Below are 23282 nucleotides of genomic sequence, written 5' to 3'. Positions count from 1 at the left end.
TATATATATATATATAATGATAACCATCTACATTTTGTTTATTCTTGCAGGCCATTACTCTGCTTCTGGCATGCCTTGAGATTTAAACCCTAGAAGAAATGAAATCTATTGTAAAATTTTGATTAGTATTTAGAAGTAGATGAATTGATGATATAAAATGGCTAATGGTGATTATTTAATTGAGGTTACAAAATTTTATGTATGCATATAAAGAGAGCTATTCACATATAATTTTATTTCCCTGCCCCCTTGTGGCAATCTGAGAGCTTTGATTTAAATTATATATAAAATAAATTATTTTATGATAGTAACAACTGTGGAGTAATTATGCGTCTGGGTACAGAATCCACTAGCCCATTGGCCTTAAATGTGAGTGCCCTTATCCCTTTGGAAAGAAAATATCAGCATTTCTATTTTTATTTATTTTTATATTATTGTTCTTGAATTTATATTTTAATGATATAATATAGTAAAGTAGTGATACATGTATAACATTTTAAAATTACATAATTTGGGGCACTGATAGGCTGCTATAAAGTCAAAATAGTTTGGAGATTAGCAATCAGGAAAGAGAAGATTGTCACAATTTGCTGCATAAAAGTTACTTAATAGACCAAGATGGTGGCATAGGTAAACACCGGAGATTGCTGCCGCAAACAACCACTTCAAAAATACAACTAAAAGACGGAACGGACATCACCCAGAACCACAGGAAGGCTGGCTGAGGAGAGACTCTTCAACTAGAAGGAAAAATAACAGCACACCGAGGCTCAGAGGAGGCGCAGTGTGGAAAATACTCAGGTGCGGAGGTGCGCGCGCAAAGCGGGCTGGTGGCTGAGAGCGCGGTTGTCGTTTTCGGTCAGGGGGGAGTCTCAGACTCTGAGCTCCAGATACGGGCGAATCGCTGGGGACTCGGACCCAAACGGGAGAAGCGGGAGTGTCTGGCATCAGTTGGAAGGCAGCTTTCTCTCCGAGGTTTGCAGCGGTTCCTGGGGTTCTGAGAAGCAGAGCCTCTGGGAACGGGGCTGAGGGCAGCCATAACTGCTCCCTCCGCCCGCCTGCCCTGTTGATCCCGCCCCGCCCAAGCCCTGCGCAGAGCCATTTGCCGGATCGCCTCAGGCAAAGGCTAGATTAGCACCTCCCCAGAGGACAGAAGTTTTCCGCGGCAGACACAGCTGATTCACACAGCCAGTCGGCCTGGTGGTCAAATCCCTCTAGTATTAACTACAACAATCAAGGCTCAACTAGAACAAGACTGCGCACAAAGACCACTAGGGGGTGCACCAAGAAAGCATAAAAAATGCGGAGACAAAAAAACATGACAGAAATGGAGGATATAGAGCTAAAAATCGCAATTTTGAGGGCTTGCAAAAATGTGCTAGAAGCTGTCAATAAACTTGAGGAGAGAGTCACGAAAACTAATGAGACCCTCGATGCTATGATAAAGAACCAACTAGAAATTAAGCATACACGGACTGAAATAAAGAATATTATACAGACACCCAATAGCAGACCAGAGGAGCGCAAGAATCAAGTCAAAGATTTGAAATGCGAAGAAGCAAAAAACACCCAACCGGAAAAGCAAAATGAAAAAAGAATCCGAAAATACGAAGATAGTGTAAGGAGCCTCTGGGACAGCTTCAAGCGTACAAACATCAGAATAATTGGGGTGCCAGAAGATGAGAGACAGCAAGATATTGAAAACCTATTTGAAGAAATAATGGCAGAAAACTTCCCCCACCTGGTGAAAGAAATGGACTTACAGGTCCAAGAAGCGCAGAGAACCCCAAACAAAAGGAATCCAAAGAGGACCACACCAAGACACATCATAATTAAAATGCCAAGAGCAAAAGACAAAGAGAGAATCTTAAAAGCAGCAAGAGAAAGAGACTCAATTACCTACAAGGGAATACCCATACGACTGTCAGCTGATTTCTCAACAGAAACTTTGCAGGCCAGAAGGGAGTGGCAAGAAATATTCAAAGTGATGAATAGCAAGAACCTACAACCAAGATTACTTTATCCAGCAAAGCTATCATTCAGAATTGAAGGTCAGATAAAGAGCTTCACAGATAAGGAAAAGCTAAAGGAGTTCATCACCACTAAACCAGTATTATACGAAATGCTGAAAGGTATCCTTTAAGAGGAGGAAGAAGAAAAAGGTAAAGATACAAATTGTGAACAACAAACATGCATCTATCAACAAGTGAATCTAAGAATCAAGTGAATAAATAATCTGATGTACAGAATGAACTGGTGATTATAATGAATCAGGGACATAGAAAGGGAATGGACTGACTATTCTTGGGGGGGAAAGGGGAGTGGGAGATGCGGGAAGAGACTGGACAAAAATCGTGCACCTATGGATGAGGACAGTGGGTGGGGAGTGAGGGCAGAGGGTGGGGTGGGTACTGGGAGGAGGGGAGTTATGGGGGGAAAAAAAAGAGGAACAAATGTAATCTGAACAATAAAGATTTAATTAAAAAAAAGTTACTTAATATGGGGAGTTTAACCCAAAATAATTTACAAAATCTTCAATTTAACTGAAGAGATGCTGAGTGTTCAGAATACTTATGTTTGCATGAGTTTGAAGAACATACATCTATCTGCCTTAGAGCCTCAGAGAAAGAAACATTTTTGAAGTTGTGCACGAGAGAAAGAAATCTGGCTGGACAAGACAAAATTTGAACCTGGAATGCAAGGAGCACATGTTTGTATGAGTTACCAGAGGAAGTCAGGGGTTGTTGCTCTCAGTGAGTTCTAATCTGCTTTAAAAATCCCTTCCATTTTGCCACCTTTTCGCCCTAAGCTCCTTACTCTGCTTCACTATTACCTTTTTGCATAGCCTACGTCTGTGGTCGGCAAACTGCGGCTCGCGAGCCACATGCGGCTCTTTGGCCCCTTGAGTGTGGTTCTTCCTAAGCCTTAGGAGTACCCTAATTACGTTAATAACAATGTACCTACCTATATAGTTTAAGTTTAAAAAATTTGGCTCTCAAAAGAAATTTCAATCGTTGTACTGTTGATATTTGGCTCTGTTGACTAATGAGTTTGCCGACCACTGGCCTAGGTCACCTACTTACTATAGGTATCCCTGCTTTTCAAAAGTTTGAGTTAACAGTCACTTTGCTTTTAGGAAAGTCCTACATTAGCACCTGTTTTTGCTAAAAAGGAAATCCAAAGAGAACTTTTGCTTTTAGGAAAAAAAAGGTGAAAAGCAAAAATAACATTTGATGTTTGCTTTGCACCAGCAGTTGCAGAGGCCGCTTTCGCACCCCGAGCAGCGAGAGCGGCCCTGCCAAGCTCCTTCCTCGGGAGCTACACTCAGCCTCCCAGCATAAGCTGTCATAACTTTGACCCGTGTCTCTGAGCATCTGTGCTTTATCTCGATTTGTTCTGTGCATTCGTTAGCAAGATGTTTTCTAAGGTTCCAGAAAAGCCCAAGAAAGCTCTTAAGGGTGTCACACTTAACATAAAACTAGACCTAATTAAGTGTTTTGATAATATTGAATGAAATAAAGACATTGTGCATGCCTTATATTTTGGGCCGGGAATGCTCAAAACATTTCCATATAAAGTAGCGGTAATCGCATCTTTGCTTGATGCCATTTTGGCTTATGAAAGGTATCATAGAAACACTCTACTTTTAGGTGGCAGGGAAACCTGTATGTAATGTACTTTATTCATGTTTATTGGGGGTTGTCTGTCTTCCCCCAGCTATAGAATGTAAATTTCATGAGGGCAAGTGTTGGCCTGCTTTGCTCAATGATGTGAATCAGGCACCACAACCGGGCCACGGTGCCTGGGTGGAGAGCAAATTAACTAAATATTTGTTTAATAGATAATAGCCGAGTACTGGGCTAGCCTACAAGTTTTAGGATTTTTTTATTTGGCTATTGTAGCTGAAGTCTTCCGCAGTTAATGTTACAAGGTTAGGTCACTCTTCCATTCTCTTTCTCAGTATAAACATAAACTGCAGTTGGAGAGGTTTTAGACCCAATATGCTAGCAAGAATGTACCTTTATAAAAACCTAAAAAGCATGGGTTGATTTGCTTTCTTTATCCAAAAAGTATATTCCTCAAAAATGTTTAAAATTTATTTTTCAATTTTTATTATTTGTTTTACTGAGGTATAACTGACATATACATATTAGTTTCAGGTGTACAGCATAATGATTTGATGTTTGTATAGATTGCAAAATAGTCACCACAATATGTCTAGTTAACATTTGGCACCATACATAGCTACAATTTTTTTCTCTTAATGAGAACTTTAAGATCTATTCTCTTAGCACCTTTCAAATATTCAATACGTACATACCTTTTTTGACTTTATGCAATTAAGTGGGTTCTGAGTCTTAGAGTCAAAGAATCATGTTTAAAGATTTTAGTTGAATAAGATTTCTCAGGGCCAATCCCAGAGAGCCTTCATTGAAGAAGCCACCCCTGATTTGGCTCACAAGGCTCCTATCATGCTGGTATGGCATGTAAGTGTAGACCTGCTTTAAAACATGTTATCTTTTCCACTTGTGCATGCATTGCTTTTTAAGTGTCTTTTGTTGCTTCATTTGTCTTTTCTATATTTACCATCCAAATAGATTATAATTATTGCCAGAGAATTCTAAGTAACAGAGTCCTATATGACTGCTGACTGGGCATTTGGGGAAAATGTTTCTGAGGAATAGTCACTTCACTATTAGAATTTTGTTTTTAGGGGATTAGAAAGCGTTTCTTTCAAGAGTCCTTTGATATGAATATTATCTTAGGAGACAACACTTTTAAATCTTTATTGGATTAGTGATTAACTGACCATCTGCTGAGAGTAAGACAATGAAGGAACAGTAAATGGGTGGATTTAAGATAAAGGAATGGGAAACTCTTACAGAAAGTGCATAAATGGACTCATCTCTGTGACTTGCTAAAGTAACCACATTTTTTATGATTTCTGGTGCTAAGTTTATGAAATACAAGAAAATAAAGCCTGAATGAATTTGGACAAAACCTTAAATTTTCTTCTCTCTCTCTCTCTCTCTCTCTCTCTCTCTCACACTTTACGATCACTTATTTACTCATCTAGCCTCGTGTTCTTGGATGGCTTTTTGACTCTCTGCTTCATTCCCTCTATATATTAGAATTCTATTGCTGTTCCTAGATCTCTCACATCTTTTGCTTCTTTCTTCTTTCCTCCAGGCAGAGCACATTTTTATTTTCTTTTAGAGTGTCATAGAAATATTCCAACATTTCTTTCTGGACCAGTTCTTTTTCTCTATTAGTCTCACACTTCCACAATCCTCCAAACCAGATTCACGTTCTATTTTCTAATTCTGGACATATTTCTCTCTTGCCCTAAAATTTCATGGTTTCCTCTTGACTTCTAGAATAAGTATAAACTCCAAACTGGCATAAATGATCCTCCACAATCCATTAACACTTCTTAAAAGGGGTTTCCCCATTATTACCCTAAGGTAATGTATATAGCATGTCATGGGAGCATAATCATGAGAGAGATTACATGTTACAACAATGAACATATCTTGTGTTTTGGTTAAAGTTGATTGTTTAATAATACCTTATAATACTATATCTCAGTTCCTTTTGCTCAGGATGTAGGAGATACGTATTTCATAAAATGATTCTAAGTGAATTGACAGATGTGCTGTTTTCCTATTTTTGTCTATCAATAGCCCACCAACCCTTTAAAACTCCATCAGAGAGCCATCACAATCATGTCACTCCAAAAAACTTCCTTGTTCTTATGTCCAGGTATTTCCTAGTGTGCCGTGTCAGCACAGCCAAGAATTCGGTAAGCCTGATGAGGGGCGGTGAAGGATTAAAGAAAAGACAGACAAAGAGAATATAGCTGGGGCTCGGTGGATCTCCTGTGCCTGGATGACACAGAGAAGGCCACAGAGAAGGATCCAGCCAGCAAGCTGAGGCTTTATTTTATAGTCAGAGAAAAAACAAGGTAGTGGTCAACATAGGTACAATGTTCTTGTGAGTTTCACTTGTTTTGACAGCACTTGCTGCACCTCCCAAAGCCCATTAGCTACCTAGGAAGGATCTAGGGGGCAGCCATAAGGTCAAGCTTAATTATGCTAAGAGGGCTCTGCCCCCTAAGCTGGGACTTGTTTGTGGCTCTGCCACAGGTCAATCTGAGGCTTAACTCTAGAGCCGCTCCCTACATTCTAGCTGCTCTTTAATTTACTCTAGCACTGTTTAGCATCGCCCTTTATACTATCTTTTCTCTACCTTAGTATAGCAATTTGCATGTCTATGTAACACTCTCTTTCTCTACAACTTGAAAGCAAACTTTGGAAAGATAATTTTCTTACCTCTCAGTCCTGTAGTATCCATGGCACCTGATTTAGTAATCTATGTAATCAGTTAACTTCAAGGGTTTTTCATTTGTTTGTTTCTTTTTTGTAACCACTGCTGTTATTCTTGCTATAGCAGGGCCATTTTTTCAAATGTAATTTTACATGGAAATCTGTAAAAAGAGAGGGTGGGGGAAAGACTCACTCTGGTTGGCAGGGGAGTGATAGTTATATTTTCCCCAAATACCCTCTTTCTAGCTACCCCTTGCTGACTCTACAGAATACCCATGTCTCTGCTCAATCTGCTCTGAAAGCTACAGTATTCAGTTCACATGTCATGGTCAAGCAGGGAGAGGCCTTTTAATACCACCATCAGTTATTTATCTGTGATTGGAATAAACTTTTAAGAGAAAAATACATGAAGATGTAAGTGGGCTAGTGGTAAAGTTATGTGTCATACAATTGCATTGTCCTCTTATTGACAAATTTCACCCTGATAAATGCTATCCTCTCTGTTGAAAATATCTAGATATTGAAGAAAAGGAAGTGAGGTGGGTGACACAATAGAGTTAGATGTTTTTAGCAATAAATGACTTAAAAGTGCATAAAGGTTTTTCCATACTCTCATGCCTTTTAAAAGAAAAGAGCTGAAATATTAGAAAGCTGGCATTTTGCATGCATGCAGGATCAAAGGGAGAGATTGCTAGATTGATGTGAGACACAATATTTCTGTTGTATTCTGAAAGGTTTGGGTCATCTCAGCTAGAGGCAGGAGGAGGACTAAGACAAAAATAGCCCTGGCTATTAGGGAAGAGATTGGGTTTGGTAGACAATGTCTCTATATATGGGAGAAAGGGTTCTTTGCATGGCAGAAGAAAAATGCCTTGAATGCTGATCTGAGGAGGTGCCATGTTCCGTTAATCTCTAGAACTATTGCAAATCAATTATTAAGGGCAAAGAATACTCCCTAATACACAGGGACATTTTGGAAAGGAAGAAAGAAGATGAAAGGGAGGTAAAAGGAAATTGAAATATTTGCTCTTAGGATATAAAAATTTAGGTCTTCACCAAATAGAGTTTTCTAATAGCAGCTCATCCTTCACAAACAATGTCTTCTACTCACTTTTTCTCTTCATGTTTTTCCTTTCCTTTATGTTCCTCTTCCTTTTTTTCTCTTTATTCCCCTTTCTATCTACCTTTTTATTTCATCTCTATCAGAATGTTGGGTGGAATATTTCTTATTGTCTATTGTCGAGGAAATCCTGCTAAAATCCTAAAAAGCTGCTGCAAAGCAGCCTGGCAATGCTGTTGCTTTCTAAGGAGAGCAAGCAAGAGATAGACCCTCATCCCAGGTTGTTTAGAGGCCGTTGAACAAGCTGACCTGCCCTAATCTAGTCACCCCTCTTGAGACTCATCAATAGAAGATTAAGTGTATGAGGAGGGTGCTGTAATTCAGTGTGTGAGTAGGGAATATTTGTAAGGCCAACTCTCTAAGACAGTTATTAACAGAGATAATTACTCATTGGATCTCAAAGAAAGAGAGAATGGCATTTAATTCCTCAGGTTAATATCTGCTTCTGAATCCAGTATCCTGACCCATTCTGTGTCTATGCAAAGAGGTAGAGAAGAGAATTGTGAAGCGACCCCAGGGAAGGGGTCAGAAGCAATTCAGTATTATTGGCACTCAGTGGTTTAGAGTGATTATGAGGCCTGAGTTTCCTGTGAAAGGGTTGGTAGATAGGTGACCTTGAGCCAGTTTTCTACAGTAGGGTGCTTGTGGGACCAGGGAACAACAGAAGAGGCTGTGGAGAATGCTGCAAGTGTCAGAGCTGTGGGGTGGAGAGAAGAATGGAGCCAGAGCATTTACCCTGATACACTATAGAGTGGGGTGTTCCCATTTGTAAATGTCCTGGAAAATCACAAGAGAGACACTTGCCACTCAGAGGGAATTCAAGGTTAGTCCCTGTCAGCAATGAGAAGGCTACAAAAGCACCACATAAGATCATGATGTCAAAACTTTTCATCTCTCCTCATCCTCTATCTCATCCAGCACAGCCAAGGAAAGGAGATTCAGAAGAGGGAGTGAAAAGAAATCTTGCAGAAATAGACCACATCTACTTTTCCCATTAGGTTCCTGAGCCATAATTGGGGAGAGAAAAACATTAAAGAGGTTACATATGGAATGGAGTTGAAATTTGTCTGGATGGGACTTGTTAGACCCAGAGCTATTAAAACATATGGCATGTGCCCAAGATGGTACTAAGCAGACGGGAACTCAGTAGAGCATGGTTGAAGACAGCCACTGGAGAAGGATAAGGCCATTTCATCTTTGTATCTGCCATGGTTTGAATGTTTATGTTACCCCAGAATTCATATGTTGTTGCCCTAATCCCCAAAGGTTATGGTGCTAGTGAGTGGGGCTTTTGGGATTTAAGTTATGAGCTTTGGCCCCTGTGAATGGAATCAGTGCTCTTATATAAGAGACCCACAAAGCTCGCTAGCCTTTTATGCCATGTGAGGATACAATGGGGAGTCTGGGAGCCAGATGAGGGTCCTCACCCCACCATGGTGGCACCCCGACCTTGTACTCCAACCTCCAGAACTGTGAGAGCTAAATTTCTGTCATTTATAAGTGACCCAGTCTGTGGTGTTAGCCTGAACAGACTAAGACAGCATCCTGATAATTTGAGACTGTTTAGTAAACCTCATGCTACTTGGGTGCATTACAATTTCATAGTATTTAAATTGTCTGTCATAATACTGTGAAAGTTAGTTGATAGGATATGGCTGCCTTTTAGAAAGAATCCTGAGAATTTCAATCTTCTTGTTAGCATGACCAGCATGATTAATAATTATCAAATTCTTTGATTCTAATAACTCGACTCACAATGATTTACTGTGATTCTAAAGTAAGCTGTTAATTGTCTTATTTGTAATGCTAGCTTCTGCTATTTGTGACAAATTTTAATAGGAACTTCTCAATGATAGTGATTAATTTTCTTTTGATTTTCTATTAAGTGAAGATAAGAAACTTTGACAAATTGCTCTTGTAGATTTTGACATTTCTAAGAAGTCGGTTTTTATTTTGTAAGATAAAACCCATTACACCAAGCATGCATCAAAAAGCCATAAAACTAAAAGAAGCTTGCTATGGGGTGGATCATTAAGAACCATTCCAGAAATAGATGGAATGGATGTGAGCTTAGCAGTTGCTATCGTAGATAATTCGGCACTTCAGGACCTTGAGATAGTTGTCAATCTTATGAGAATCCCTGCGTAGGCAATGGATCAGCCCATACAAAGCAAAAAGGCGAGTGTCTTCATCGGCCTTTTGTAGAAATTGAAGTCCCAACCAGGGAGAGGGGGCCTCATTTCTTCTGACTCCATGTTGAACCTAATAACGAAAAAGATAGTGACATTATTAGTATTATTTGCTTATCTTTGCTCTTTCTAATTGTTGAATTAAGATTTATGGAAGAGATAGGAATGTAAAACTCTCCAGACAGAGGCATGGGTTACTGAGCCAGTGTATCAGAAGTCTATTTATAGTGTAAAAACTAGAAGCAGAACTCAAGTGTAAGCTTTCTCATATGTATGTGATTGTAGATGAAGTGTGCCTATGCTAGATGGAGAACCAGAAAGTTGCTATTTGAATGTAGACATGAATGTGACAAAGGGACAATGCGGAGCTGGTCTCCGTTCTCTCACTTGAGGAACTTCTTCATTTTCTGACTTTGTCTCTAATGTGCACTGTGGACTTTATTTCTTCTGGCAGGTCACAATGTGACAGGTCACATTGATCTTTTACCTGCTTTGAACAGATTATATTCTCCATATAGAATATGTACCAGAGAAGGATATGATGAGGATTGTACTTGATGTTTTAAGGCTAAGACTAGCGTGTGTGCATGTGTGTGTGTGTGTGTGTGTGTGTGTGTGTGTGTGTGTGTGTTGGCTTGCTGTTTTTTTGGTGTTTTTTGTTTGTTTGGTGTTTTTTTGTTTATTTTGTGTGTGTGTGTTTTTTTGTGTGTGTGTTTGACCCCTAATGACAAAATATACTATGCCGGGGATAATGATATGAACAAGAATAAATAAATATGTGTTGCGTGTTTTTTTTAAAAAGAACTAAAATTGAAGTATTATAGAACAAATTAGCGACCTCAGAAAGTAGGCCCACAGTGATGAAGAAAATCACTTGAAAATCTATGTGTTTACTACTTATGTCCCAAGGGTAAAATGTACTTTGTATTTGATATATTCTTCTCCTATGAAAATGACCAAATGACACATGCTAACAAGTACTTTGTATACAATAAAAACATAAAATTTCTCCTGTTATTTTTATGATCATATATTTTTCTTTAGATGATGATAAATTATTTCTGAGAACTTCAGAAAACTGTTTAGATATTACCTCACTTGTATTGAAATGATCCCATCTAAATGGAGATTTGTATTGCAAATATAACCTCAATCTAAATATGACAAATTATTTGGGGAGATCAAATGCAATGTGTCAATTTCATTTTGAAGCCCTACTCAACTAAGATTTAGAATGATGCAACTCTATAAATTAGAAAATAAAGAACATTTTACAAAAGATAAACCTCTTTCTTTTGTAGCCCACTGAAATTATAGTGGTTGTTGAGCAGCATCAATGCCATGGTCTCATCTTTTCTATCTCCTTCCTTCCCAAACAATGTCTATCGGGGGGGGGGGGGGGGGGGGGGAGCGGGGAGAGGGAGATAAACACCATCCAACCTGATTTTTATTTTCTCTTTTCTCCGTCCTCTCATGTTTTGATGTGGGGAGAAAAGAGGAAGAATATGAGCAGAATGTCAATAATAGGTGTCCTAGAATACTTTGAGGAAAACATTTCTCTTGCAGATTCTATTCTCCAGTTTCTTTCCATTGAAATTATTTCACTGCCTGTCCCCAAGAAGCGCCAAGGCGTGGATGGATTGGTGTGCAGTGTAGGGAAGTCTGCACCTGTCAGATATGACAGTGGAACGCTAAGATCCACTTACAGTAGACCCTATTACTACAAATTACTATTGCTTTATTTAATAGCAGTGTAGAATATAAAATGCCTAAACATTGTTCTTACAGAGTGAGGTATTTCAAAATGTATTCTTCACAGGGCTCACTTCTTTCTTTAATGAGAAAAACAAAGGAGTGTCAGGAGGCTGCTTACCTGGTTGATTATCTTCTCCATGCCCTCTAGAAGCTGTTTGTTACGGTCCTCAATCTCTATGGCTCTTGATAGAATGTCATTCGGGGTTCCTTGTGTCCTAAGGGCTTCTTGCATACTAAGGGCTTCTTGCGTAGTAAGGGCTTCTTGCGTAGTAAGGGCTTCTTGCGTACTAAGGGCTTCTTGCATAGCAAAGGTTTCTTGGGTCCCAAGGGCTTTTTGTGTATCAGAGGCTTCTCGCATAGCACGCACTTCCGTGACTAGATGATACAGAGGCTCATTCCAGGAGCGCAGCACTCTGAGGATCAGGTTCAGAAGGTCTTCGTGCTAAGCAACCATTAAAATAATCGCATTAAAATAAGCATAGTACAATGGGTGACATGTGATTTTTGCTCGGAGAGGCTGCTTAACTATATCTTTGTTATTCCTACATGTGTGTAGTTTGTAGGAAGGAACAAGTTGTAAAAATATAAAATTTAAGCTATTGGTTTATACTTAGATAAATATTTAAAAATCTGGCTTAAGTAACTGTTTCTTTTAATGATAGTTCTAATTTATGACATGAAGACTTTTGTTTTTCTTCTGAAATTCTACCATTTTCCCCACACAGAGAATTCTTTCCTATTTGACTGCTTTGCTTTTCCGTGGGGAAAAGCCAATTTTGCTGGAATTCCAGAAGCACCTTTCCTGACTCAGGAAACGTAGAGTCCGCCATTGTCAATGACAAAGAGCCCAAATCATTTCATTTAAAGATACATTCTTATCAATGAATCAAATTATTCATTAATACATTGTTGTGTGACTTGTAGTTTTATTTTATAAAATTGGAACGAAGAGACAATGAAGAAGATACGATATACAGAAACATGCGCTCCTTAGTCCACACCAACTCCTGCCCCCACGCTGCTCTCGGAGCACTGTATTTACTGACATATCCCGGTGAATAAAATGGAACAATGCTATCTATCATTAATAACAGCATTAAAGGAACCCACAATGGACGTATTGTTAGCATAACAATAAAAAGAGTTTTGAATTGGATGAAGCCCAGACTCACTGTTTACTACCCATGTAACTGGTGTAAATTCCATCAGCTCTCCAAGTCATGATTTCCTTACCTCAATAAGTGTAATAACAGCATCTTGTGTTAGAGGATTTTTTATGAGGATTAAATATAGTAATGCACATAAAGTGCTTCGTAAGGTGTCCGCTAATGTAGTAGCTATCAATAAATTTAACCCCTCTTCTTCCTCCTCCCCATTTTCACTTTCTTCCTTTATTTTATTATTATTATCATTATCATCATTATAATTATTTATTAATAGGCTTAGCAGACAGAAAGAATGCCGGTACCATTAACAAAGTTGTAAGGAAAGAACACATTGAATTTATGGGGCTATCTATGTGAAGATGTTTCTTTTAAATCATGTTAACTGTGGTTATGGCAGAAAATCAGAAGGGAGATGATAATAATAAATTCGAGCTGGGATAAATGACTGGGGCTTGATATGCAGACATTGCTGTCATCAGAACAGAGGCCATAATCATGAGAAGCAAAACAATATTTTACAGGATCTGCTTTCAGGTGAGACTTATTATTGAGAAGTAAGAGTTGGCAGAGGAGTGAGTGAAGAATGAAGAAAGGAAGAAAGAAGTAGGTGTCAGAGAAGTAGGAGGATCAGAAGGAGAGCCTTGAAAGTCCAGAAGAGATGGCTCAGATGGTGTAGTGGTCAGAAATGTGAAATGCTGTCCTTATAAGAGCCCGTGTCATAAATAAAACTGATTTGTGTTTCTTACATATCCATATTTTTTTTCAAACCTTATATTTTACACATGGCAGTCCAATTCTGCTAACGCTTTCACATCGTATAATATATGCAGTCCTGGGTCTAAGCATTGGTTACCATCATGTCTGCATGGCCCATTTATAGATCTGTTACATTTATTTATTTATTTTTAAACATATTTTTATTGTTCTTTTAGAAAGAGAGGAAGGTAAAGGGAGAGAGAGATAGAAAAATCGATGAGAGAGAACATCAATTGGCTGCCTTCTGCATGCCCCTCACCAGGGATCAAGCCCTCAACCCAGGCATGTGCCCTGACCAGGAATTGAACTAGCCATCTCTTGATGCATGGGTCTGAGCAACACTGGCTGGGCTGTTATTTATTTTGCTGCTACAATATTTAGTCAGCATTTGATTTTACTGATAATTTACCAACTATATTCTGTTATTTTTCTTTGATTGCTTACTCTTCTTCCTCCTTGCCCGGCAAGTGCAGTTACCATTGCCCATTCTAATGCCTCTAATAATCTGCAGCATGGAAATACCAGTGTACTGCCTCTGTTGTTTTGGTGAGAATCCTGGATAAAATACTTACAGGCATATTTTGGGCTTGCTCCTTGTCTTCGGGGGTAGGGATTGAAGAAGTGTGGCAGCCATTGATGGCCCTGGTAATGAACCGCCTTTCCTGGGCATACTGTTTATTCTGAGAGTGATAGAGCAAATTCAGTGAGGGTTGTTTGAGCATTAAATCAATTAAACCCAGTTCTAAAATATTAACACCTTTGATAGTTGTATAATTCTTAAAAAATTATAGCCACAAAAAATAAAACTAAAGAAATAAGAAAGTTGCCCTTTTTCCTACCCTTTCTTTCCATTATATCTATAAACAGTTCTATTTCAACTAACTTTTCTAAATTCCAAGTTCTTCCTTTTTTTGCTGTTTCCCTAATTTTATTCTTTTTATGCATCACTATATGGAAAGCAAATACTAGAAATATAAAGAATGTGAAATATTAAATATTTATTAAGTATCATCTTTCTTTAATACTTGAACCAAATGTGATTGTGCATATGAGCCTATATTTAGTCATTTTAAACTCTTGATTATGTAGGACCAAATGGATACACTCCTTTAATGGGTATTATAAAATTGAAACTTTTCTTTGACTAATCTCTAAATCTATACAACTATATACAATCTTCATCATAGCTGCAGAATACAATTTGCTGATCATGATGAAGTGATAAATCAGAAAAACAAAAAAATATTAAGCAATGGACTGAGAATAAGAACAGAAAAGTCTATGCTAACACATTGACAGAGAAAAACCAATCATTAGCAAACATTGTGGAAATTTAAAGAGATTACTAGAAATATTTGGAAGACAAAAAATGGCCAGTCAAAAATCTATAAAATAACAATTAGTGTGAAAAATAACTATATTAATATACATTTATTATAAACATTAAACCACATTCTTCATGGAGACTCTGATTTATTGAAGTTCTAATCCATTGTCTGATCTTTGATTGACCTAAAAGAGTTAACATACGACTTCCAAAGTACCTTAATCAGAAAGAAAATAATTGTTTTCAGTTCTAAACTAATCTTCCTATTGTAGTTCTAAACCTGGAAATCTTAGAACACTAACTCATAGCATTTTTGAGTTTCAGAACAGCTAACTATTATTACTTGTTTTATTTTCCTAACATGCATTCAGTTTAGTTTAACTTTGTCCAACACACGCAATTCATTGCAGTGCAATTCTCATTTATTATATATCTGCAGTGAAGAATGCCTTGGGAGAAATATACCCTACATGCAAGGACAAGAAATCAACATGCTTTCTTCTCCTCAGCCCTACCTAAAAGTGTTTTATGTCAAGTGTTTGTCTCCCCTGCCCTCCCAAATTCACATGTTGAAGCCCCAATCCCTGATGTACTGTATTAGGAAGTAAGGTCTTTATGGAGATAATTAAGGTCATGAAAGTGGAGCCCTGATCCACTATGATTACTGTCCTTATAAGAAGAGACACCAGACAGTTCTCTAGCTCTCACTCTCATTCTCATTCTCTTGCTCTCTCTGTCCCTCTCTTCATCTCCCAGAGCCTTCATGTGAGTAGACAGTGAGAAGGCAAGCTGAGAAGAGGAAAGCTCTTACTAGAATCGGACCGTTCAGGCACCTTGATGTCACAGCATCCACAAATATGAGAAAATACATTTCCGTTATTTAAGATGTATGTATTTTGTATGGCAGCCTCAGATGACTAGTATGGATGCTTAAATATTTTTGGAAATTCTTAAAAACAAAATGAATTAAAGGAAATTAAACAAATACACTTTTTAAAAATCTTTGGGATTTCCTGAAACTGTCCCTTTCTTCTTATTCCACATTTCATTTACCGATGCCTTCTTTGACCCTTAAGGTGCATTATTTGAAATTTGGCTTGTGTGGCTTTCTTGTTTAAAGTATGATATAGCTCAATCATTCACATGAAGGTTCCGTCTGGGAAGAACCAAGATGCATGATACTTACAAACTCACGGAACATTTCAGAGGAGAGCTTATGGAGGTAGTCAGATAGGACGACTGCACGGTCAAACAGTTCTCCGAGGGGCACTTCGCAGTTGACAGCCCCCCTGGGACAGGTGGGCACGGAGGCCACATTCTTGCACAGGAGCAGGCTTGACACCAGCACCAGCACCAGCCAGTATGGCCCTCCTAAAATAGAAACAGGAGCCGTTCTCAGATGATCTGTTCAGCTGAGGTTATTGAAAGTCATCTTGTGGAGGACAGCCTTATCTCTCCACATTGCCCTCAGCATGATTTGGTACTTTAATAGCTGGGGCGGGGAAGAATCAACACTTTCCACTGTGTAAATGTACATATATAATTATATTTGCACAGATATATAGTCAGAAAAGTAGGTTAGTCCCTGCGTGTTTGCACTGCTTCCAGAAGTGCCTCTATAATTTGTAAGCATTTGGAGCTTAAATTAATTCTGAGCCAGAGTGTTTAGGTCATTCTCATAAGATAGTTTAGTGCCTTGGGAGTTTCTGCAGCTTTTCAGCAGCCTGGCTCTCTTAGAGTTTGTAAATTTTTTATTTTATTTTTTGGTATAGCAAAGGTTGAGATTTATTGAAGAACAGTTCAGACTCCCAAGTGGGGAGGGGGAAAGGATCCTCTGTAAATTTTGTTTAATACTATATTGACTAATACTTGCATTTTAGACACTGAAATGGCAGTTGATCTGTTTGTTTCACCTTCTTGACTGATAAGAATAAGCATATGCCTGACTGATTGCTACTGTTGAATATGAAGAGAATTCTAACATCAAAAATGATGCTGTAGACTAGATCTGCTAACTCACTTTAAAAATCCCAGGCATCTGCTTGCCACTTTGCCAAAATTTTTAACATTTTAAAAAAATTGTTTCACAATAGCCCAGTGAGATAGTCTCGGCCTTCGTTATTATCATCCAATTATACTGATGAACCAGAGGCTTAGCGAGTTTAAGGGATTCTCCCTAAATCCCATTATGAGCAGGTGGAGGATGCCCATACTGTCATCTTGACACTTCCTCATGTCCCACCCATCACACACAATCAGTAGCCATGATGACTCAGTGCTTCCAGAGGCCATTGCCATTACATGTAAAGAACAATGCTTGACCTTTGATTGCATGATAACAGTGGCCCTAGAAAGTTTATTTTACCCATTATTTTCCTGCTTCGTCTATAAAACATCTACTTTAAAATATTTGACAATTATCCGAGATGATTTAGTCATCAATTTGTCCTCTCAGTAGATGGATAGATGTGGACCTATAACATATCAATAGTTTACACTTTCAAAAGGTAAGAAACAATATATTTAACTCTCCTTTTAATAGCAAAGACTCCAAAAGAATATCTGGTATTAAAATGTGTTGATCAGAAAATTAAAATTTTAAGAAATATTCAATAAATGTAAGTGGATATGTATGAGATAAAACTAGGCAAGTGCTAAAGATTTCTGTGTAAAAAAATATCTAAACCAAAATACTTAAAAATATCTAAAAATATGTTAACTAAATAACTTTTAGCTGCACAATAAAAATATTCATGTTGTGAGGTGATTAATATAACAGACTTTTAATTTTTTTAAAAAAATGTGTTTCCAAAATGTTTATTTTCTGTACATTGTAGTCATGAAATGTAGCTGGATATTTTATCTACAGATATTGTCTACATTATGGCTTCAGAGTTCAAACTTCAACAGGTTGACTCATCTTGAGAAAATCATGTAAGAGACCTGGGAACCAGAAAATGTTAATCTCTGCCTTCTGGATTTGTGATAAATTAGACCTAAAGATACTTTGGTCTTATTCCAGTCCTGGGTTTCTCGACCTTGGCACTATTGGCATTTTGAGCAGGATAATTCCTTGTACTCCAACCTCTAGAACTGTGAGAACTGAGTTTCTGTCATTTAGAAAGGACCCAGTCTGCAGGTTCTAGAGGCTCTCTTGTACACTGTAGTCTGTTTAGCAGCATCTCTGACCTCTACCCACTAGGTACCAGTAACACTCCACCCGCCAGTTAAGACAACCAAAAACATATCCAGACATTAAGATGTGTCCCTAGAAGAAGGATTCATCCATTTGAGAACCACTGTTCTAGTCTATTGTGCCCTTATACAATTGCTTTACAGAGCAGTGATTAGATTACTTTTCTAAACTCTGTAAACCTGAAACCTATTGCTAAGAGAATATTAGCTAAAATATCTGATTTATGCCCTCAAAGAAGTGTTGATAAAGCCAACAACTCAGTGAGTTGCTGTACATACCTGTCAGTGACAACCCTTTGTTGTCCATGGTGGTGATAATTTTGGGAAACACCCTTCGCCAGAGACCTGGTAGTTCCACAGCTTTCTCTTTCCCAGATATTGGCTTTATAAACCTTTGACATCTTTATGAATGTTTTTAATAAGTATTTCCTTCCCTTTACCAGTCATCTATTGTCGTCAACGAGATTACCCCCATAATTTCAAACATCAAATGGTATTTTATTTCTTATTCATATGTAGGAAGAAATACTGGCCAGAAATTTCAAGAGGGATTTTGATTAATTAGACCAAAAGGAAATGAGAAAAATAATGAAGTAAGATCTGGAAACTAGTTTGGGTTAGAGGACCTTTAAAACTCTAGAAGTCATTTACTTTGAATATTACCTTTATTTCTCTTCAGTTTCTTGAATGTAGCATTATATTTCACTTAGGTGTCTCATGTATTACCAAAGGGTATTCCTTTTTTCATTCAAATTTGCTAGGTGGTCAAGATTTCAAAACTGACACACTAAATACCAGTAAATAAAGATTGAGAAAATCAAAGTTTCTGTTCCTTGTTATATTCTTATTATACTCCTCTTTTTTCTTGTTTTTACATTTTATTCTTTGTCTTAATGATATATATGTCTGGTACTTTGTTTTTAAATGTGCATTTTATTTGCTTATACCTTTTCATTTCACCATATATGTAAACTTATATTATCATCTCCAGTTTACAGATTAAAAAACTGAGGCTTGGAGAGATTGCATGTCAAGAATACAGAAGAAGTAATTAGTCAAGGTAGATGTCAGAAAGATTATTGCTTCAAGGAGAATCAGAAGGGTTGTAAAAAGGCTGGGAAATGAATTATTTAACAAACATTGCTGTGTACCCATATTGAAGATGATCAGGAAATCATTCCTGGCCTTAAGAAATTTATTTTGGGAAAGTGGCATAGTGGTTTTCAAGGGCCAACACAAGCACACACTTGCATACACACATCCTATATATGACATAGTAAAACAAAATTTTAGGTAAACATTGTCATGTTCTTCAAGGACAGGGGTTGATAAACCGCTATTAACATATGATCATTTTATTTCTCTGACCTCAAGCCACTCCAGGGCTAAAGTGACAAAAATTAATCTTTCATGGGCTCAAAAGTTCCATTTGCCTTTTGGAGATTTCCTAAATGAAATGATTATAATGAATATAAACTAAGTTGTTGACGACTTTCTCTAAATTAAGTCCATGTATCTAAAACAGCCTGTGACCTTTAGTTTTAATTTTACCATATGTCTCTTACGGTAAATTGACAGATGAGGTAATTAAAAAAAATAATCCCTTTCTATAGCGTTTGCTTTTACTATAGTTGCTACTGCCTTATTTGTACTTCAGCAATTGTCAGACTAAGTGCTCTTATGGGGGCTTAGAAATCTTAATCAAGACTAACATCACTTAAAAACTATCTTCCATATTAATTGAACATAGTGGTTTGGTCGATTTCTGGGTTCTCTATTATATTCCATTGGTCTATATGTCTGTTCTTGTGCCAGTACCAGGCAGTTTTGAGAACAGTGGCTTTGTAATACAGCTTGATATCTGGTATTGAGATCCCTCCTACTTTGTTCTTCTTTCTCAGGATCGCAGCAGCTATTTGGGGTCTTTTCTTATTCCAGATGAATTTTTGGAGAGTTCGATCTAGGTCTCTGAAATATGCCATTGGTATTTTAATGGGGAATTGATTGAATCTATAGATTGCGTTGGGTAGTATGGACATTTTAATGATGTTGATTCTACCAATCCATGAACACGGTATGGTATGGGTTGGGAAAATTTAACAGATATATGCAAAAAAAAAAAATGAAACTAGACCACCAACTTGCACCATACACAAGAATAAACTCAAAATGGATAAAGGACTTAAATATAAGACTGAAAACCATAAAAATCTTAGAGGAATCCACAGGTAGAAAAATCTCAGACATATGTCGAAGCAATATTTTCACCGATACAGCTCCGACCTAGGCCAATGAAAACTAAAGAGAAAATAAACAAATGGGACTACATCAAAATGAAAAGCTTCTGCACAGCAAAAGAAACCATCAACAAAACAACAAGAAAGCCCACTGCGTGGGAGAACTATTTGCCAATGTTATCACTGATTAGGGTTTAATCTCCAACATTTACAGGAAACTCATACAACTTAACAAACAGAAGATAAACAACCCAATAAAAAAATGGGCAACGGACCTAAATAGATACTTTTCGAAAGAGGACATAAGGAAGGCCAAGAGACATATGAAAACATGCTCAAAGTCACTAATCATCCGAGAGATGCAAATCAAAACAACAATGAGGTACCATCTCACACCTGTCAGAATGGCTATCATCAACAAATCAACAAACGACAAGTGCTGGAGAGGATGTGGAGAAAAAGGAACACTCGTGCACTGCTGGTGGGAATGCAGACTGGTGCAGCCACTATGGAAGACAGTATGGAGTTTCCTCAAAAAACAAAACATGGAACTCCCATTTGACCCTGTGATCCCACTTCTAGGAATATATCCCAAGAAACCAAAAACACCAAGCTAAAATTTGGAATCAGTCTAAGTGCCCATCAGCAGATGAGTAGATTAAAAAACAGTGGTACATCTACACAATGGAATACTATGCTGCTGTAAAAAGGAAGGGACTCCTACCATTTACAACAGCATGATGGACCTGGAGAGCATTATGCTAAGTGAAATAAGTCAATTGGAGAAAGATAAATATCACATAATCTCACTCATTTGTGGATTATACTGAACAGCATAAACTGATGAACAAAAACAGATCCAGAGACAGAGAAGCATTGATCAGACTGTCAAACCTCAGAGGGAAGGCAGGGGAGGGTGGGGCTAAGGGGAAGAGATCAACCAAAGGACTTGTATGCATGCACATAAGCATAACCAATGGACACAGACACTAGGGCGGTGAGGGCATGAGCAGGGAGTGGGGAGCAATGGGGGAATAAGAACACATATGTAATACCTTAATCAATAAAGAAAAAAACCCCACTATTTTCCTAATTGCCTTAGCTTAAGCAGCATCAGATTTTGAATCATACGTATCAGGTGTGATGATTTACAGTTTCTAACAATCTGAAGCTGGGTCAGGATTCCATACACTCAGACTAGTATTCACTTTTCCCCCTGGACAATGAAAGTCTGAATTATGAAGAGAGCAGCACCCTCTGGTAGAGAAATTAATGCTGCCCTACATCTCCCCACCCCCTCTCCTACAAACTTAGGAGTACAGAAATTTGTCATAAGAACTGACAACTTAATCTTAAAAGGTAAAGGTGTTGCTACTTTCGTAGATAGCTAGAAAAAGAGTAATCTAAGAAAACTTGAGTTGTGTTTATTCAGTGGAGGGCAATTGATTTATTTACCTCCACAGAGATATGTTTTCTCTGTGAAATTTCCTGTCTGCTTCCTTGCTGCGTCACAGCCCCACATTCCCATTACTGGGACATTGCAATATCTAAATAATGTAAAAGGCATCTTCTATGCAAGAAGTCAAAGTTGTTCTATTTTTTTGGCTAACTATGTCATTCACTTTTCACCTTAATTTTGTATGTGCTCTACTGCAGATCTTTCCTTTCTCAAACCCTGCCCTTAATTTAGAACAATAGAGAAGTTTACTAAGATTGGACTTGTCTGCTTCTATTTACAAAAGTTCATTTGTTTGCCACTTTTGGCCTAAAGGTTTAGGATTAAATTTAGAGCTGGTGATTAATTTCTGTCAAGTAGCTGAATAAATAGCTCAAATGATGTTAAAGAGCCATGAATGTTTTAGCACCTGAAGCTATTAAACAATTTTCCCACCTTTTCTAAGTGACTCTAATTTTTAACATTAAGTAACATCAGCTTGGTTTTTATTCCGAATTAGGTATGGAACTTGTTCTTTTTTTAAAATTTTCTTTTACTTATCTATTTTTAGATTTGGCATGATATTGTTTTTTCTTCTGTCATTGATAATGCAAAAATATTTAAAACGTTTTACATAACTTGAAAGGTGTCAACTGCAAGATGTAGAGGGGAATGTTAAAGAGCAAAAAATATTAAGAGGTTTAAAAATCATCAGACTAGGTCACAGGAATGTTTCAATCTATATTAATAATGAATTATCTTTAATGAAGGGAAATTTGCAAATGATTAAATGGTATTGTTTATTAATTTTAAAATTTCAAATAGCCATCTTTAAAAGTTGGACTAAAGGATAGAATATAATGTGATGGCGAACCTTTTGAGCTCGGCGTGTCAGCATTTTGAAAAACCCTAACTTAACTCTGGTGCCGTGTCACATATAGAAATTTTTTGATATTTGCAACCATAGTAAAACAAAGATGTATATTTTTGATATTCATTTTATATATTTAAATGCCATTTAACAAAGAAAAATCAACCAAAAAAATGAGTTCGCATGTCACCTCTGACACGCGTGTCATAGGTTCGCCATCACTGGTATATGTTGTTTTCCCTGTAAGATATCAGAAAAAGTAAAAGGAGCATTGAAGAAAGGATCAATCACAGTGATGATTTCTTGAATTGCACTGTTGTCAGGATAGGCAAAGTAATGATTTAATTGCTTCCTACTATTTACGTTAACTTCATGCATATTAAAACATACATTTTTCCCCTTAAGTGCCTGTGTTCAACGCTTATCTCTTACTAGGGCTTTGCACATCATCAGCTTTCCTAAGGAACTCCAGAACCCAAGTTCTTAATCTGTTGGCAGTGTCTTGAGAGCATTTTCTCCTTAAGTGAAAAAAAAAAAGCTATAGTGGAAACATTTGGAAATTTCCCCTGTGGTTCCTTTTCTCTTTATTTTTTGTTTTCACTAATATGATATTCATATCCTTTGACCTAGTTTTATGAGTTCTCTGTACTGGATTATTCTATGACTTTCTTGTCATATGCTTGTTCTAAACCATCTGTCCTTTCAATGCCTGCTTTAAGACAATGCCAGACCTAAGAATCACGTGTTTAGAGACTTCACCGATTCACTCTCTGAGATTACATTTTTTTCAAGTAAACACATCAAATATTTTGATGTATGCTAATGCTAAGTGGTGCAGGTAATAACTTTATTTGTAAAAGATTCCTCATACTTCATATGCTTGTTCTAAACCATCTGTCCTTTCA

The 23282-nt window shown here is 37.5% G+C and overlaps 1 protein-coding gene across 1 annotated transcript; it reads right to left on the bottom strand.

Moving 5' to 3' along the window:
• Window positions 1-9516: 9516 nt before the first annotated feature.
• PRL (prolactin) lies at window positions 9517-18141 on the bottom strand. Its single transcript, XM_005869979.1, has 6 exons — window positions 18114-18141; window positions 15826-16010; window positions 13885-13992; window positions 11739-11832; window positions 11509-11594; window positions 9517-9708 (listed from the first exon to the last, which is right to left on the bottom strand). The coding sequence occupies exons 1-6, from the start codon at window positions 18139-18141 to the stop codon at window positions 9517-9519; spliced, it is 693 nt and encodes a 230-aa protein (XP_005870041.1).
• Window positions 18142-23282: the final 5141 nt, after the last annotated feature.

The sequence above is a fragment of the Myotis brandtii genome, unplaced genomic scaffold, assembly GCF_000412655.1.
Source record: "Myotis brandtii unplaced genomic scaffold, ASM41265v1 scaffold311, whole genome shotgun sequence".
Classification (NCBI taxonomy): Eukaryota; Metazoa; Chordata; class Mammalia; order Chiroptera; family Vespertilionidae; genus Myotis; species Myotis brandtii.
The sequence above is the reverse complement of the archived record's forward strand: the minus strand, read 5'-3'. Positions and strand labels throughout refer to the sequence as shown.